The 19,451-nt window shown below is 42.5% G+C and overlaps 1 protein-coding gene across 1 annotated transcript in view; it reads right to left on the bottom strand.

Moving 5' to 3' along the window:
• The window catches only part of slc9a1a (solute carrier family 9 member A1a), a 30,933-nt gene extending 16,576 nt beyond the window's left edge, over positions 1-14,357 (bottom strand). The window contains exon 1 of the mRNA XM_066717525.1: positions 13,463-14,357. Coding sequence (XP_066573622.1) covers positions 13,463-13,742 — 280 coding nt within the window. The 5' untranslated portion in view covers positions 13,743-14,357. The remainder of the gene's footprint in view (positions 1-13,462) is intronic.
• Positions 14,358-19,451: the final 5,094 nt, after the last annotated feature.

Genomic DNA, 19,451 nt, shown 5'->3' with positions numbered 1-19,451 from the left:
TGCCGACTATATTTAAACCTGTTTGAAGCACTTCATCAAATGGCCCAGCTCCCAGTCACCAAGGACATCCAAAGCAGCAAGTCTCACAGTATTTAAACACGGGTACTGGAGGAGAGCAAGAGGGAGTGCTTTCTTGGCTCAGACTGGCAGAACAGTGGAGCCTGTCCATCTCAAGCAGGAAAAGAAAAACAGAAAAAGGAAAAGCTGTTTTCCTAAATGTTCCAAGGTACTGCAATGTTTCCAGCTCCCCTGCTCTTGTTATTGACTGCCTCAAGGATGACTACACATGGGAGCAGCTTGGTTTCCTAACGGCATGGTTGCTGGGGCAGCAAAGACATACACAGTTTCGCATGGATATAGAAGCAAGCTGAACAGCAGTTTGAGTCAAACACGAACCAAGGGTTTTAAGGTACTACCATTATATAATGAATGCTGAGTGACAGGGACCCCATTCTTCAATTACCCAGCCTAAAGCTGACACATTAAAATTCCCCAAAATGAGGACTGGAGTACACTTCATTTTCTGACTAAACGTAGGAAATCCAGTCACAGAACACCAGCTTATTACTTATTACTCTTCCCGATTTAATGGCGTCTCCAAACTTTGCATTCACTTGATTGCGGGAAAGCTGATTTCCAGCAGGAGCAATCCAGCATTGTTCTATCAATAGCTCTAGCAGCAGGTACAGTGACACAGCCACCCCTCCACAGAAAACAGATTCATCTGCCTGCAGGGGGTCGCCTTCAAACTCATCTTGTACCAGAAAGGATGAGTCACAGTTACCGGGAGCTCAAAATTAGCATCCTGCTCATTTATTATTATGATTATGCCAAAATGTAATGGACGCACTAGCACTGGAGGAATTGTACCCCGCGGACGTCCTCCAAAATCATTACGAAAGTTTAACAGTGTCTAATAAGCCTTCATTACGCACGTAGATTTGCTTCAGATCGGATGTAATCAATACTTTGTCACACCCACTAATAGCGAACTACAAAATTGATAGCATTTATAGTTATGACTAAAAGAAACTGACTTGACAAAACAATTGGGCTAAGCAGCAACTTAGAGATCAGGGATGAATATTCCTACTAGCAAGTGGGCGAATTGTTTTTATTTTATTTGCCCCTGTCCTGTATGAAACAATATAATTCCTATATTTCCCATCAATCCACACCCTGCAGTAGGAATTTGTTTTTTGTACAGAAGACCTGTGAACAAACATGGCCACAGTTTATTAAATCATTTCAATTAAACGTTTCACACCCACTACAAAACAAGTTTGAAAATGGCATTCGAAAGTGCTTACACTGATAATGAATGCAGTGTTAATAACTCATGGATATTTCCCCCATGGGGCCTATCACATCAAACAGAGCCATTTTGGTTCACGGAAAGTAAAGACTACATTAAAAAAGGAAGAAAAAATAACAGCGTGAGATAGAAAGAGTGCCTACATATCACTCCCATCATAGCCAATACACCCCCTAGGGGTTTTTAATATGATACATTTCCTCTCCATATTTCAATCCTGTTAACTCTGTTTGTGCTTCAAGGTTGCAAATTCAATTAATAAAGCCAATATCGAACTACAGAAGACCTTTCTACCGACACTGCTGGTACCATTGCCATTTAACTTCCCAAATTCACCCAGTTCCTTGGTTATTTTAGTTGATTGTTTGAGGATACTACATGTAGTGCTACAGTATCCAAAGAGCAAGATGGTTAGTTTATTTTAGTGCGAAAACTGCAACAGGCTGAAGTAAAATGATACTAGCTGAAGGCGATTCCTCTGGACCATGGATCCTAGGATTAAAAAGTTACTGGAAAGCAAAGTCAGATGAGTCAAATGGTCAATAATTGCATGATATACAGAAATATAGATAGTGTATCGAGAAACATCCTACACTGGATCCCGGGCCTCTGTGCATTAAAAGTTGTCGAGTGGCTTCTGGAAAAAGTGTGACCCTTTCCAGAGGGGGGATTCTGATGCTGGGATGAGCAGAGACCCTGCATGCATGTCCCACATGGCGGGGGTGTCACGTTCCATAAATAAATCGCCTTTCGCAGAGAGTAGCTGGAGAGGTGAAGTGCTCAATGGCCGGCATGACATAACGGAGATATTTTCACTTCCTGTAATAAGACAAGCACGGTCAACTGTCCCTGTGAACTGTTGGGAGTGATCGAGATTTATGAGAGAAATAGGTTTCCAGAGTATGAAGAGATTTGGTTATAGAGGGATGATCAGCATTCCTAACCTGAAGATGGTTATCACTCTTCATCTTTATGAAGAGTGATAGAGAGAGAGAGAGAGAATGCTTTAAGTTTGAGGAATGTTTACTTTCCTCACCCCATCAAATGATTATTCCAAATTTCAGCTCCTTGGAACTTCAGAGCCTGCTGCAAGTGTAAACCATATTAAAGCTATAACTTGTAATACTGAAGAGGGAAAGCATTCAAAAGTCCTCATATATTGCAGCTGCAGGAGCTAAGTTTGTAGTGCAATCAGCTCCAAGATCTCCATTGATCTATCCGCGGCCGATCTCTGATGCAGCGATGTCTAGACAGTAGCAGAGTTCCTTGGGAGGGCCACATGCAAGTCACACGACTACCTCTTTGCACTCCGTTACCTCAAAAGATATACATAATTAAATCAGAATTACCAACTCTTCCAAACCACAAAAAGCTTTGCCCAGCTATCAACAAGCTAAAGAAAGCACTCACAGAGCTACTAGGTAGTTGTGGCTGGGTGGGGTCACTAAGGACTTGAGTCAGCAACAACCGACACCGACTTCACTCTCTCGTCCCCCTGAAATGTATTATCTAGAACTCCTTTATTTGCCACTCTTGAACTGATATGTAACTGGACTTATCACTTGTTGATACTTACAGCTGGTTATAGATAAGGGGGAGCTTTCAACAAACTCTTTTGAAGCTCCAGTGCCAATTCGGCCTGCCTTTTATCTTGAGAAGAAATGCCGCTCTCTCCACACTGCTCTGTACACACTGGGTACAATCACTGCATATTTGCTCTCCCAGTGTCCTGCATCACACCCTTCTGAGAAATCAGGCCTCGTCTTTCATAAGCCTGGTTCACAGGTGTGCAAACTGCTAAAGCCGGTCAAAGTCTAGGCAAACCTTGAATTTGAAAAGGCTTGGGGTCTTTACGAATTGGACAGAAAACCCACCTAGTTACTAAGTGATGTCAAATTTTTTTACAAATCATGACTTTAGTAAAGCAGTGCCCCATTCAAACCCGAGTGCAATTTGTAGCACAACCAGAGAAGCTGGTCTCTGGAGTATCATCCCAATACCCTGATCTGGTTTATCCCAGAGGTGTTCTATGGGATAGTGTTAAAGATTCTTTTACCTCTGGAATGTGGGGACAATAATGCACATCAGGTTTAAATTCTCCATTATTGTTATTTTTTTAATATACTTGTTTGGACAAAGTCAAAGTCCTGTGTACACTGCTTTTAAAACAATTTCTAATTGAATTTGAGTGGGATTTTAACCTTGAACACAACGCCTACTCTTTATAAGCATAGTTTATGCAGGAGAACTACACTGGTGTCTTTGCATATCTCTGCTTAATCATAAAGCAATGCATCATTTTTGAAAGGACGACATCTGATAAACACTGATAAAACTGAGCTCACCGATCAGCACTGGGATCTAGAAAATTATTTCCTATAAGAGTTTAGTCTACACCCTGTCAAAAGACTTTTTTTAATCAATTTGAAGATTTCACAAAGTTCAAGGGTGAAAGGTATCAGTTCCCAATATCTTCATGTAATATTGAGTCGTTCAAAATATAAAACCTCTGGGAAGAAATAAAGAAAAAGCAATAAATAAATAAATAAAATACAATAAAATAAAATAAAAGGTTCTACCTGAGAATCATAAACAATAATGAATCTGAGAGCAGGTAAAGGTCTGTTTGTTTAGTCAGCGAGTGGAAACGCTAACGGAGGCTGCCGGCACGATCTGTTGCCTGGTAACTAATCCATGCTGTGATGCTGAAATGTACAAGATATGTTCTCACACGCTCTCACGCGCTCTCACGCGCTCTCACACGCTCTCACACGCTCTCACGCGCTCTCACGCGCTCTCACGCGCTCTCACGCGCTCTCACGCGCTCTCACACGCTCTCACGCGCTCTCACGCGCTCTCACACGCTCTCACACGCTCTCACACGCTCTCACACGCTCTCAATAAGAAAATCAACATTTTGAGCAGGACACTAACCCCAATCATCTTTAATGCACTTTTATGCCAATAAATGTGTCCTTGTAGAGGGTTTGCCGTCCCCCCACGTGGAGTTTCTAAATGTGTCACCTGGAAGTTTAGCAATAGGAAATGTGAGAGCTACACCACGAGTTACAAGCAATAATTGCACAGCTCAGTTGGTGCTAGCTGCTCATTGCATAACCTTTACAAATCTGCCCACCCACCTTTCCAGCACTACAATACCCGTGCGATGTCCCCCTTCGAACAAAGACAGAAACAGGATCCCAACAGTGAAAATCACACTGAATATGAAATGGAGACTTCCGAGATTGTATGTGCGATTATTTTTTTTCTTTTATTTCTACTCCAAGGATACAATCTTAAAGGTGATATTAAAGACCTAAAATAATTGGTTTATAACTATTAAAGTGCATCAGAAAGAATTGTGTGTCTATGGAAGAGAAGAAATCTTTCAGAAAGACACGACAGGAAAAGTAACGCCTGGACCAAATCAAAACATTGACCATCCAACCGTTCACACAATCCAATTCCAATAATTCATGGCGGCTTCTTGTTGTTCACTTCCATGTAATGCAATGTAATGGACGTTTTGATATTTTTCTCTGGTTATGGAAATTGAGGTCAGCTTTTTCATACACAGCTCAGTGAAAACGAGCACAGGGGCAAGATAACTGTGACCTTCCAAGGCCCCTAAAAGGTTATCATCTTCTGGTTAGCGTGGGTTAATGACACCAACGTTGCAGACTATTTGAAATCAGCAAACCTCATCAATGTTAAGAAACACACCAAGTAAAATAGTTAACTTTAAGCAGAAATAACAATGACTAGACAGACCAATAGATTAAGTGCTTTTGCTATATGTGTACTACTTGCTGCTCATTTTGTGTGTTTTACATTTAAAAAATATCAGAGGGATGTTTGGTTTTATTTTTCCAGAATATACTGCTGAAATAAGTTATTCTGTAGCACAGGAAAGATTTAGAAGGAGTTGCATAAGGAGTAGCAGCTGTAGAATAGAAACAACTGCAGTAGTGGTTATATATTTTTTAACTCTTATTAATACAGGATGTTCTGCAGAAAGTGGCCAGGGAATTGGGGGGGGAGCAAATCTTCAAACCAGAAGACAGACATGAAATATTCAGAGATAATCCCGTCGATGTTATCTCAAATACTGGCAGGGGGAAGGATTTCAATAATGCACGGAAAACAGTAGGCCGACATACTGACAGAAAAGTTCACAAAGCAGAATGTGCATTTATGGGAGGAATATGAACAAGAAATGAGAAAACAATGTTATGCTTATGTTTTGATCACCATTTCAATTCTAAGAGATCAGGTGGATTTTATTTTTGAAAACCATGAGAGAGAAACGGGGCCTATTACACAACCGTTCGGTTTACGATTTCACCCTTCGATATTTCAATTTCCCAAAGTCAACAGATCACCCGCATTGCTTTGAAGTTTGATGAAAATCTCCTTCGCTGAGCTCATTCCTGGAATGTGCATGCTATCTATGACAGACTGGGCCAGATGCAAATGGGAGGATCATGACAATGACGAAAACAATTGGCCTATCGTTTTTCACACTGTTCGAACTCTCTGGAATGCACGTTTTAATTCTGAGAAACAGGCACGTACATGCAAATTAAAGGTAAAATGGTTAACTAAACAAAATCCATCCATCCATCCATTTTCGTAACCGCTTATCCATGTGGGTCGCGGGGGATGCTGGAGCCAATCCCGGCAAGCATAGGGCGCAAGGCAGGAATACACCCAGGATGGGACGCCAGTCCGTCCATCGCTGGGCACACACACACACACACACACACACACACACACACACACAGGACAATTTAGTGTGGCCAATCAACCTAACCAGCATCTCTTTAGATGATGGGAGGAAACCCACGTGGACACGTGGAGAAAATGCAAACTCCACACAATATCCATAGCAAGCAAAACAAATGAGACATTTAGATTCAGTTCTGTGTTTTGAGCAGACTCCCACTGTTTTAGGAGTCAATCTCCTGAAATCTATAGATCGTCCGTTTTCATAACACTTTTGTATACAACGGTTAAAAGCTTCCAGCAGTACTAACCAGTCCTTTGCTCTGAGACAGGATTAAAGGACATTTCCCTCACACACACACAACCGTCTTGAACTTAAAGGAAAAATGTATATATATATACAAACAAACAATAGTCTAATTTTCAGGTGTGCACTCCATGTTACATAACATTAACAGAGTAGTAGCAGCTTCTTAAAATATCCTTTATTATTCCAATCCGGAGACTGAACACGTGTAGAAATGTATTTTTAAACATTAAGTACTTTTAATAATGTAAAAAATAAATGTGACCCATAAACTAATTAACCAAATTTAGTCTGAGGAAGATAAGGAACCGAAAGTGTTACACAGGTTCGTCTGCATTTTTCAAAAACAAACTAAGGAAAAAAAAAGACGACCAGTAGACAAATCACATGAGATGGAAGGGACATTATTTCCTGTACAGAAGACCGAGAAGCACTGAGGAATTTATCTAGATAAATAAAAAAAAAAGGAGCTTTCCACTGCCGCACCAACAGTTTGCGATTCAACGAATATGAAACATTAAGAGGCTGCAGAGGTTTTTCATAATGACAAGTAAATATGGCCAGGCCAGTGTCAAGCTGCTCAACGACGTGCTGCCAATTAAAAAACCCACATATCACATGCAGTCATTAACACCCTATCTCCTTTCCCTTGCAAATACTCTGTTTGCTGAAGATAAAGTAATGTACAAGACAGTACCAGGTGTACAGGAGTTGGATAACTGCATTTCTGAGAACCTAAACCTTCAAAAAGAAACATTATAAAGATAAATAAAACCAAAGAGCTCTCAAATGACAGGGCAGCAGCTCACAAAGTGGATAAGCATTCATTAATTATTTCAAAAGGAGTTTCAGCAAAACTCATGTTGCCAGTCATTGTTCGGTTTCAGTCACGTGTCAGAATTCACTGCAGCATGTTATTAAAAAAATACAAATACAAGAATAAAAAACACTTAGTCACAGCGGTGCCCCGCTTCTATTTTTGCTCTTCTCTGACGTCATCCAGAGAGAGAGAGCGGGAGCGGGAAGGCAATCAATAATGCTACAGCAAAGCAGGTAAATATTCTGGAAGCAGTACTTGCTTCTTTTGAACTCTTTATATTAGACATTAGTGAATAAAGAGCTGCTATCATCCACAGAGAATTTAAGCACTACTGCCAGCACAGTAGTACTTAACTTATCCTTCCTATTAATCAATTATTTAAGATGGGCGACAGTTCTTGGATGATAACATTTTTCCCAAAGCTTACTAAAGAGGACAAAATAATCCTACATCTGGATAGGAGGAACTATACAGAATGCACTTGCTCGTTTTACCTCCAATAATTAAAGCTGGAGTTTGGGGAAGGTTTAATCACAGCTGTGCCCATATTTAAATTAAGTGACAGGTTTTATTGTGCCAAGTGATTATGACAGGAGAATGAAACCCATTCAAAACCTGGCAAATGAATCACATCTACTGGTAATTGGTAATTGGGTACATCCATGTGATGCCTCTGGAATTTATGAATACCTGAATCCATCCTTTTCATAAGAGGCTATGCTGCCGTCACTTTTTCTTCCTGATCTTTAGTGCAAATGCTGTTGGAGGAAGTTTGCAACAATTTGTTTTGATGTTAAAAGTCATTATCAGGAGGTTCATTAGTGTCTTACAGTAAGTGGATGTTTTCAATTTTACATACAATTAATGTTCCCCCTGTTTTCGAAGGTTTGAACGTTCCAAGCTTCGTCCAGCCTCCAGACCTTCGAAGGTTTTTACAAACGGCTTTTATTCGGCTTAATGGTCAATTGCATAGAATTGAACTGGAGATGATGCCGTGTTTAGTACCAGGTAATAATTCTGAAAGTTTGTAGTTAATCGACCCATTATTATTATCATCTTCATTAATAATAATATACAAAACAACAAATTGACAAACTCTCGACACCAGTGCCGGTGTCTAATTTCAGTGGTATAGGCTATTCATCAAGGGGTTTACACCAAATCGCAATTTCCGACACTTTTTCCATATAAAATAAAATACAAATTAAAGTTAACATACATGTCACCGTGCATACAGTTTATTATGAGTAGTGCTTTTACAGGAACATAAACATGTTTCATGCAAGTAAAATCAATACATATAGATAAACCGTGTGCTTGTAAAAATAATTAAAAACATGATTACTGTTCAAGATTTTATACTTCAAGGGGATGTTTTATCTTGTTTATATGGGTTACCTGTAAAAACAAAAAAGTAGGATTGTCATTGAAATCTATGCACTGGTAGTGAAGCTACACCAACACCAACAAAGCTACGAAGGTAAAAATTGACACTTCGGGACAGCCCTAGTTCCCCCTATACATAGTATGCACAATTTGTCCTTCCCCGTTCTTATCCATTTAGATCTATAATAGACTTGAAGGCAATCTTACAGTCTCTCTCTCTCTCTCTCTCTCTCTCTCTCTCTCTGCTCACACACTATCCTGAGAGAGAATCAAAATGTCCCGATTGCCAACAAAATGTACAGTGATGGCAACCTGGGCATATAAACTGCAAATAAATGCGACCTGGGAGTTCAAAGGTACAGTAACTCAATTAATAAAATAAAAAAATAGAAAAAAAAGCCTGGCAATGAACCAGAGTGTGTACACACTACACTACTTTGTATTCATTTTCACTAAGCCCTTATCACAACTTCCCTCCTTTGTGAATCAATAGGTAGTGTACGGTTATGGTTCAGAAAAGGTACCATGCAGTGCAGCACACCACATGTGAACAGGCAGAACTCACTTCTGTTTCTGCATTTCACTATGGGTTGCATTAAATGCAAATATTGGTACTGTTTTACAAGTCTCTGCATCTGATTATCGCAACCACCTTTAACGAACGTTTCTCAAAAGCGATTGCATTCAATTCGTTTTTTCTTTTGGGTTTGTTGGTCTTGCTTGCCATTCATACATGCCTGGTAACACAGGTGGTGTATTTGCTGAGGTGCGATTGCACACTGTCGCATTAACAGATTAAATGCAATGGGCTGAGATCTCACAGCGTCAAAAGTAAAACCTCCGCCACTGCGCTGAGAAATATAACTGGTGTTAATGGGAAAAACAATTCATCTTGTTTTTCTGTGCGTTTCTTTTTGCATGAAAGTATGAAGTGCTCTGGCAGGTGGTGGTCGTTTTATGGCGTGTGGTGTTGTGTTACTGTAGGTCAAGATAATCTATAATTCAGATTTCTTTTTAAATCTCTTCTTTGGTAAAGTATGGGAATATAAGGTCTACACAAACTGTACCAAGCAGTACAGGACTGCATTTACCCACTACTACATTGCAATACTTCAAGACGCACTGAATGCCAGCAAAGATCACTGTTCATTAATTAATTAAGTGCATACCATTTAAAGTAATACATTATAAAACAATAAAATCGATAGAATAATGGGGTGGGTGAGTGAGTGAGTCACAAAGAGGTAAATGGTTACTAAACAAAAGTCCAGCCTAGTGTAAAGTCTCTCCGATTATCAAGATCATACAGGGGCTGCTATCTATCGCAAACACACTCTGCACACCCGCCTAATATATAGGTGCCGTCAACAAGAGTAGTTGTCAAGTGATCCATGAGTGAGGGTCTATTTTGCCACCTGCCTTTATTTTCTTTCAAACACAGAATCCCACCAGGAGAGAAAAGAGGTTAGAGGTTAGTTAGATGGCCTAATTCAATGTGTACCTTCACAAGAACTTAGGGACAATTCACTCCGTCTCTCCCCGTGCAGAGACTAAAGTTAAGAGTTTTTTGTTTTTATGTAACTGCCCCTGCTACTACAAACAGACCAAAATATGACTTGGTAAGGCCTCCACAGTAAACACAACATGGGTTAAAGGTTCACCCTCTGCACCCCTCTGCTACGTCAACATTCATTTTTCTGAAAATAAATATTTCCTACCCAAAAAACAAGGAGGTAAACCCACAACTGCAAAAAAAAAAAAAAGCTGCCTTGTGCCAAGATTACATATTATGCAATGGAAAAAAAGACTACAGTACAAATTCACAGTGGTCGCCTACAGATAAACGATGGTCGTAAAAAGATAAACATACAACGCAAGATACAGCTAATTAGGTGCAGGACTAAAGTGTGCTCGTATAGCAGGTACAACAAAAAATGAAACTAAGGCAGCCGTGACCTGATCTTCCACAATGGAAACTCTTCAGTTCAGCGATAACAGCTCACAGGTTTTTAAGTACAGGTCAGCTGTGCAGCCGACAGTTGCGGTCTGACGTGTGGGGTTTGGTGCAGCTCCTGTTTGAAGCGATTATAACACAGATGCTGCTGCTCTCTATTAAACAGTGCTTCCCAGTCTGTCCTGTATGAGAACGCAGTGATACGAGAACATATTGTCAAGTTAAAAGACTACAGCACGGACACTGGTTACTACTGCAGGACCTGTACCCGACTGGTTCATCCATACATGCAGTTATTCATATCCTTGTCGATTTCGGTGACCTCCCATCAATGATGAATTAATTCCACTGTGAATTATTTAGCAGCAGCAACAGAGCGCCATTCTCTCGGGCCTCATTGACAGCTCTCCCTCTCGCTCCCCGGGCCGTGCAGCTGACTCCCGAGCTGATGTTACTGCTGGGAATGCAGGAGGGGGACACCACTGAATGAGTAACGCCAGGAGGGAGACCACGGGACCGGGGAGGGACGGAGGGGGGTGCTGACAAGGCGCGTTGTGAAACTGATGCCGGGAACTGGACATCAGGCCACGCACGTCCTCCACCGTCCTATCTGCGCGACACAGCCGGGGCCGCCGAGGAAACCTGCACTGCAGATAAAGTACCGAGTGTCGAGTTTGGAGAATGAATCGTTCAGCACGTCCTCTGCCGGCCGGTTCCAGAGTCACACTACGCAATGCCGTCTCTGGTACAGTTTGTGCGTGGCAGCTGCTGTGTGAGGTTGTGTCACAGAAGATAATGGACCTTGCACAGTGTGACATGCAGGACACCGACTGCACACAAGAGGAAGCATCCCACAGCTCAGAGAGAGGGAGAGAGAAAGGAAGAGGGACGGAGACAGGGTGTGTGTTTGTGTGCGTGTGAGCGTGTCATTTATTTCCCCCCAACCAGAGCAGCAGAGGAATGGATACTTCAGGCCTCATATTTTCAGCTGTGATTATAAAGCACACAACAAATTGAGCCGATTCACAAGATCGCATTACGCATCAGATGTCCTCATGGGCCGGTTTCAGCCAGTTTAAAATCAGCATTTAAACAAACTGTGGAAAGCACCGGCATACAAAAGGAGTGTGGTCTTTCCAGGGGCCGAAGCGGCAGGGCGAGAACACATCTGCAGGGGAAGAGGCCATAAAGGGTGCGAATGCAGGAGGACCAGTTTTTCTGACTGAGCGCGATGACTCATTTTGATTAACTAATTGAAAAAAAAAAAAAATACACAAGTAACGCAAAGATTTTGAAATGTCTGTTCCCTGCCCATCGCTTAAAGTGATCTTAGTGTTAGTGTTGGAGAGGAAAACGCAAATACAGAAGTATGAATACAAGTGAGGCATGTTAACATGGGCAGCACGTGCAGAAAAGCTGGGCCGTGATATCACAGGTACCTAATTGTTCACAGGCAAAATGAATAAATAATAATTTGGAGCAATGGATGTCCCACTCACCCCTACAAAGCTTATTATAGGGGTGCAGAGCACTAGTAAAATTGGTACATATAAAGAACAGAAGTAATAACTGGTAGCGCCACACTGACTCTACACAGGAAAACACAGAGAGGACAGAGAAGTTGGGTATCCTCTGGAGCACATTACATTACAACCTAATGTTGTTTTAGATGTAGTAGTGTTTGTTTTAAAAGGCAGAGAAACCCTTCTAGACTGTAGCGCATTGCTCAAAATCAGTTCTCCATTACATTTCTGTGAACAGACACACGTTTTGCCTAGTATATTATATTACATTTTTTTTTAAATAAATCCAGTTAAAAAGTATTTATCGCCGAAAGAAGGCCTCTACGGTCAAACAGATTGAACCCAATTCCTCTCGAGTGATTCCCCTGTAATGCAGAATCTTTCTAGTGTCACCTTCAGAGCAGAAAAAGCCCGGGCCCATTAGCAATAAAGCCAGTTGCAAATTTAATTAACATATATATATTTTTAACCTTCCTGAACATGACACAGTGAAAGTTGCTCGGGGCTTTTTCTTTACAGTATTTAGTCGCATTTTCAGAAGATTAGGAGGTATCATTTGACCAATGATTGATATATTACAGTTTACATATTACTACAAAGAAATAATTCACCACCCATCCCGCTGGTCCAAAAGCCTCTTTTCAGATTAGGCAGCTTTAAAAAGCAAAGCCATCAGTCCAAGTTTCCTCTCGGTTTACAGGAAACACAGGAAATGGTCCCTCTCTTCGCTGGGGAGTATATATCGCACGCTTAGGGTTACGAACAGGTTACTGCTGATTGTGATGACAGTACAAACATATTCTGGCACTGGGAGATTTGGTTTTCCTTTTTATCTGGCCAGGATATAATTAGTAAAACCCTTCTGCACAGTATGAATGGTTTGATATTTGCAACTCAGGGCAGGGATCCAGACAACCTTTGATTTTCTGAAAGAATTAAATGATACTTTGATTATTGGCAAATTTCAAGAACTCCTTCTCCGCTTGCAAATCCTCCCCAAGAGAAATAAACATCAGTGCACGCTGACCAAGGCCAGCACTGACCACTTACAAGTGCGAACCACAGTCATATTGTATTCTAAATATATGAAAACATATTCATCTCACACCTATGAGTTTCCAATGTGGGGGCGAATTACATCTCATGAACCTCTAGCAGAGATACCAGCCTGAACACACAGATAAAACAGCTGATTGGCATGACCAATTGACCCAATACACTGTATCCTCTTTAATTGAATGCTTAAATGAAGCTGGGTTGGCATGCACATCCGCCCCTCTCCCTGGCACATGCATGCTCCCCTGGCACTGAAGGAGGTGCCAGTCTGGGTTTACGCTGGGACTCCCCGGAGCCCTGGAGCTGCAGCAGGGTGCTGTGCTTGAGCATCAATACATCAATTAACACGCAACCACAGACACACACATCCACTCACCCAGCTTCATCAGGGAGGCCAGCAGGACCCACAGCGAGACCTCGAAGGGCGTCTGGACGTGGTGGAAGTCGAAGCTCAGGACGGGGAAGGCTTTCTTCACATGCGGGGTCGAGTTGCTGGAGCCGTGGGACCCGTGGGGGTCACTGCCGCCCTCCGCATGGGCCGCTGGGGAGCTGGCCAACACGCCCGGCAGGACCAGCCCCAGCAGGGCCAGGGACACCAGCAAGTGAGCCCACCGGGGGCCACACCTAGAGCCGTGGGAGCGGCGAGGGACCAGCATGACTGAAACAACTTTCCTTTCACCGAATTAAAAAAAGACTAAATAGGAAAGTAAACACAGCGGTGTCGTCCAGTGTCAGAGGAGAGGATGAGACCCGGCGCTCAAGTTCAGCGAAGGTGAATGGCTGATGCGTGGCCGTGGGTGTCTGTCCTCATGTCCTCATGTCCAAGATGTCCTGGTCCTGGCGGCAGACACCGTCACACAACGACACGACAAACTTGGGTCAACTCTCTGTCACACATCTGCGACACTGCCTGGCGTGGGAAGCAGCGTCCACTCCTACACAGGCATGATGATCATGCGGATTAATAATAACATCACTTGCTAACTGGTGGCTGAAGTGCGTGTAAAGTCCCGGCGCTGTCACTCATACTGGCTCACACCGGACAGAAACCCGCCTCTGAAGTGCAGCCGGATCCGGCACCGCCGCGCATCCAGTCCGCTCCGGGCTCACACTCAGAGCCGCTTCAGCTGGCCGCCTGTTCCGCGTCTCTCCGGGACCGTCGTCTTCCTCTCTCCCGCATCGGTGCAGCCGGCGGCGTCTTCCGCGTGTAGTTAATACAACCTTCAAACACACCCTTCAAGGAAGCCTTTATCAGCGCGCTGGCACAGGGGAGGGAGAAGGACAGGGATTTTTTTCTTCTAGTGTGGAGACATCTGCCGGCCAGGAGGTTCACTCTTCCGGGTAGAGGCGCCCGACAGCATGCATAATAAAAATGGCTGAGTAATATCTGGGGGGAGACGTGTGCGCTCAGTGCTTTGGCTTTCCGAGCACGACCCCGGCAGCCCGCAGCTGCATTGCAGATGGAGATGAGACGGGACAGCAATGCAGACGTGCAGCTGCAATACAGGCGCTCTGTGGGGTCCGTTAGTTGCTCTTCATGTATATAAAGAAATGCAATCATTTAGGTGTCCCACCCTAGAGGGCTTCTGCAGGGGTCTTATAATGAAGGATGCTGGGTTGTGAGGAAAGATGCCACGTATAGGCAAGCAGTTAATATCAACGAAAAACAATGTAAACTAATGTATATGATCTGTGTGTCTTGTTTTCTAAAAGGGTATACATACATACAGAGTGAAAATATTTTGCTCATGAAATATTTGCATGATCACTTTCAGTTCTACAGAAATGCATGTACAGAAATCCAGGACTTGACACAGTTGTGCACACCCGCACTATTGCATGCCACAGTGTCATTGGAAACCACTCTTACTTTAAAGATGCTGTTCTCTGTATTATTCCCCCACCCCCATCTCTCTCCCATAATTAAACAAGGCTTTTTAATTGTGTGTCTGGCAAGGCAACTGCTAACCTCACAACTGCTTGGTTGTCTTATTTGGACGTCGGTAAAGTTTTCTGCCGCATTACAGAAGCCGTGACGGCATGACCTGAGGAACATTCAATTACAGACCAGAAAAACACAGCGGTGGTTTTGAAATCACAGTAAAATATAGACTGTAACAGCCTGGGTGAGCTAATACACTGACATATTATTTAAAAATGTGGCCACTATAAAGTAACACTGTACAAAAACAAGGCATGGATAGATAGGTACCATATTTATACACAATATTTACAAAAGGTTTGGGAAAATAAACAAAAAACAACCAGTCAGCTACCCACAATGTAGTGCAGAGGGTAAAGGCCCACGCTTGGTCTTAGTGACTTCTTCTCCTTCTGATAGATGACCAAGGAACACGTTTTCTACTGCACCTAAAGAAGTTGCTCTCATTTTCTCCTGATCCAGTTGATTCCACGGGTGTTCTTTGAGTCTGTCTACGAAATGCTTTCAGTGCTCGACACCTCGAACCGCTGCTGTCACAGTGCATGCGAGATAAAATTGTATCAATCCTGACCATTTATTCTGATTGTGCCTATCACACCCGCACACATTAAATAGCCTGAGACCTGACCATTGGGTAATGTCATTTCACAATCCAGTCTGGGTGCAATACAATTAGTGGTAGAATAAAAGCCCTCCCTGATTTATATACAGTTTGTTCTCCTCGGGCATTGCAGTACCTTGGGGTCAGAGCCAAGGCACAAGAAGAAAAAAGTTACAATACAATTATAATGGTTTCTTTTGAAATGTATAGCAGTGTCCTTGTTAATGCAGTCAGCCCAAATACTACATGTCTTATTGTGATGTTTGTGTGCTTTGGTTTTATGTTGCATAAGGAAAGACATAACACTGCAGTCAGAGTAAATAAAGGAAGTGAAATAATGTGCAACAGGATTTCTTTAAACTGTTGTGCAATTGTTGTATTGGTAAATAGAGAGAGTTTTGGTTCAATACACTTGAGATTTCACAATTACACTCATGTAAACAAAAATGCAACAACTGCTACTACTATTTATAACAACAACACTATTAAAATATTTTATTATCCTTATCATGTTGTAGTTTTTTTAGTTTCTGCTTTTTTATCTATTAATCTATTCCTTAGGCTACAATTGAAGATAAGATTGCGTGTGGAAACCTGGTCTCTGACAGGGCCTAAATTAACAAGAAGGATTATAAAGTATGCATTGCATGTATTGTGAAGGGAATTAGGCTCATTTCTACACCCTCTTGGTTACAGTGGAAAAACAAGAGAACAGTGAAAACAAAATGTAGCAGACTTGTTTTTTAAAGGCATAAAAATAGTTTTATGCACATTGTGACTTTGAAGTTTTTTTTTTTTTCATATCATAAACATATGTTCATGACTTCTTACAGACCTGAATTATGTAAACACTGGTTGGCAATTGTCACTGAGTTTAAGGAAAAATAAAAGCACTGGCACCAGTTCCAGTAACCCACTGAACTCATGTACAGCATTGCTGGTAAAACTACACAGCAATAAAAAGACAAACACAATGCTAGGGTATATTGTCAAAAGTGTAGAATTGAGCACAAGGGCAGTGATGTTCAGACTGTACAATGCACTAGTTAGAGCTCATCTGGATACTGTGGACAGTTCTGGGCTCCACACTTCAAGAAAGATATCGCTGCTCTAGAGGCAGTTCAGAGGAGAGCAACCAGACTTATTCCAGGTCTGAAGGGAAAGTCCTACTGAGAGACTGAGGACCTGAACCTTTTCACCCTGGAACAGAGGAGACTACGTGGGGACTTGATTCAAGTCTTCAAAATCATGAAGGGCATCGAACACATCAAACCAGAGCAGCTTTTCCAGATCAGCAGGGACACACGCACCCGGGGACACAAATGGAAATTGGGCTTCAAGGCATTCAAGACAGAAAACAGGAGACACTTCTTCACACAGAGAGGCGTCACAATCTGAACAAACTCCCCAGCGATGTGGCTGAAGAGACAATTTGGGAACATTCAAAAACAGACTGGATAGGATCCTTGATCACTTAGTTATTAATGGACACCAAACGAGCACGATGGGGCGAATGGGCTCCTCTCGATTGAACCCTTTCTTATGTTTCTACAGCTATTAAAGGGATTCTACAGCTATTACAGTATAGGGAAAACAGTGCCAGGTACCACAATAATCTGATTTTGTTTGCAGAGTGTTACGAACTTCCCCCTTGGTCTTGGACCTAGGGGTAGAAAGTGTGGGGGGAATGTGCAACATAACGCACACGACTGGGGAAAGTGTGGTGAGATGAGCGAATGATGGGGAGACAGAATGGGGCCACGGACAATGCGGTAAAATAATACATATTTATTGTTGGGACAAAAATAACTTAAGACTGAGGCATAACAAATACGCCAGATAAAACACAATAAATAACAGATACACAGAACTAAAGGGAGGATGAAGACATGGGTGCCAAATCAAAGAAATAAAGAAAACCATCACCTATTTAAGGCACTAAGGCAACACCCTCCTAGCCTAGCCCAAGAATACATGTTGTGGCACCCAGTGAAGGACTAGCCTAGTGTGTTGAAACAGAAACCAAACCCTACATGATGTAAATGTAAGCCCTGGGGCGTCCTACCTACCTACCTCGCCCTCCCCAGGCTTATTACAGGGATGGGTGACAGGGGGATTGAAACAGATGGGATATACAAGACAATACAAGGAAACCTGCAGGTATAGCAACAGCAAACGCACAAAGCTCTGAACGGCACAGACAACACATTCATTGACAAACCTCCTGCTGGAGAACACGGGAGTGGTGAAGTAGTCTCCTCTGACTGGATGACAAAGACAGCTTGAAAAACAACCGGATCAATGATGAGTGACGAAGGAGGAACCCAGGCCTGAGAGAGAGACAGAGCGCAAACGAGAAAACAACGACACCACACAGACGGCGGATGCGTGGGGTCGTAACAGAGCTACTGTAAAATGTGTGGTATGAAAAAAAACACACACACATACATACATGCACAGCAATTGTTAACCACTGTGTTAACCAACTGAAATTATAATAACATAAATAATAACACCATTAATAATAATATGACCATGAACTTTTCTTAACACTCAGCAAAAACATGGACGTTGGAACTACGGATTCCAGGCACTGAGTAATGTCTACCACAGAACAAGACTGTCTTCCACCCTTCCTTAATTTGTAGGAATAACAAGCCTGTTTACACTGTAAAGGGCACGTGTTAAGTCAAAAACATCAGTACGTGGGATTTCAGAAGAGAGTCCTGGTAATTATCTACTCGCAAACAGCTGAATTCAGAGGAGGTGTGTTTAAGTGGATCTTGATTTTGATTTCAGGGAGGGCAGCATAAACAATGCTCAGAATCTGAAATCGGCACGGAGTTGACCATTTTCCGTTGACTTTGATTTCTGTGAACCGCGCTGACACAGCAGCCGGCTGAGGTCGTCTGATTCACAGGATGAAACCGAGCTTTCACTCACCGCTCTCTGGCCATGAATCCGCCGACTGAGTGACTAACTGATTCATTAGTGTCTCGCAGGCTGTGATGCAGTAGTTTGCACAATGTAACTGTTGAAGGACGTGTGATAAACATGACACTGCCTTCTCCAAGTGCTGAATCAAGATCAAAATAAAGAAGTGTGAAAAGCACCGCCCTACCTCACTGGAGTTCTGTATGAGAGGCTTTTCGGGGCAGACACTACACAATCAGCCCACTATCAGACTGGTAATGATCAGTCCTGTTTTGCACGGGTGCACAAATACCTCACTGTGTAATTAGGGCACCATTGCCACCTAATTGTGGGTTGGATCCCCTGCAGGACTGATCCTTCGATTTGAATGGGTTTATGCTGTCAGTGGGGATGAGTACTGGGTTGGCACAGGTGGTTGGATGACAGGGTTTGACAGTGACCAGAGTTATATTTACGGATAGAGAGATGCCCGGTAGATTAGTGCCCAGACAGAGAAACAGCAGCAAATAGGATACAAAAAGGAGACGAGGTGTTTTTAGATAAGGGAATTACAAATGACAGAATTACTTAGCAGATAAAACGAGTCCAGACTTTCCCTGAGCTCTCTCCCTCTCTCTCACACACACATACACACACACACAGCATAATTGAAATGCCAGGATGATTTCTCCTCTAATGTCTGTAGCTGAGAAGGCGTGTGAAGGTCTGTTCTGCAGCAAATTTACATTCAGGCTTCAGTGAGGCTTTACAGCAAGACTGGAAACCTTAGGAGTGAAGCCACTACTAAGGCTGCTCTCAGGTTCTGGCAAATATCATGCAAATGGAGGCCCGTCGACATAACCAATTATGATGAGGCTACAGGAAGAGGCGGTTTATTCTCTTGGTGTG

The sequence above is a fragment of the Amia ocellicauda genome, chromosome 11, assembly GCF_036373705.1.
Source record: "Amia ocellicauda isolate fAmiCal2 chromosome 11, fAmiCal2.hap1, whole genome shotgun sequence".
NCBI classification, from domain to species: domain Eukaryota; kingdom Metazoa; phylum Chordata; class Actinopteri; order Amiiformes; family Amiidae; genus Amia; species Amia ocellicauda.
This window is presented reverse-complemented; position numbering and strand designations above follow the sequence as displayed.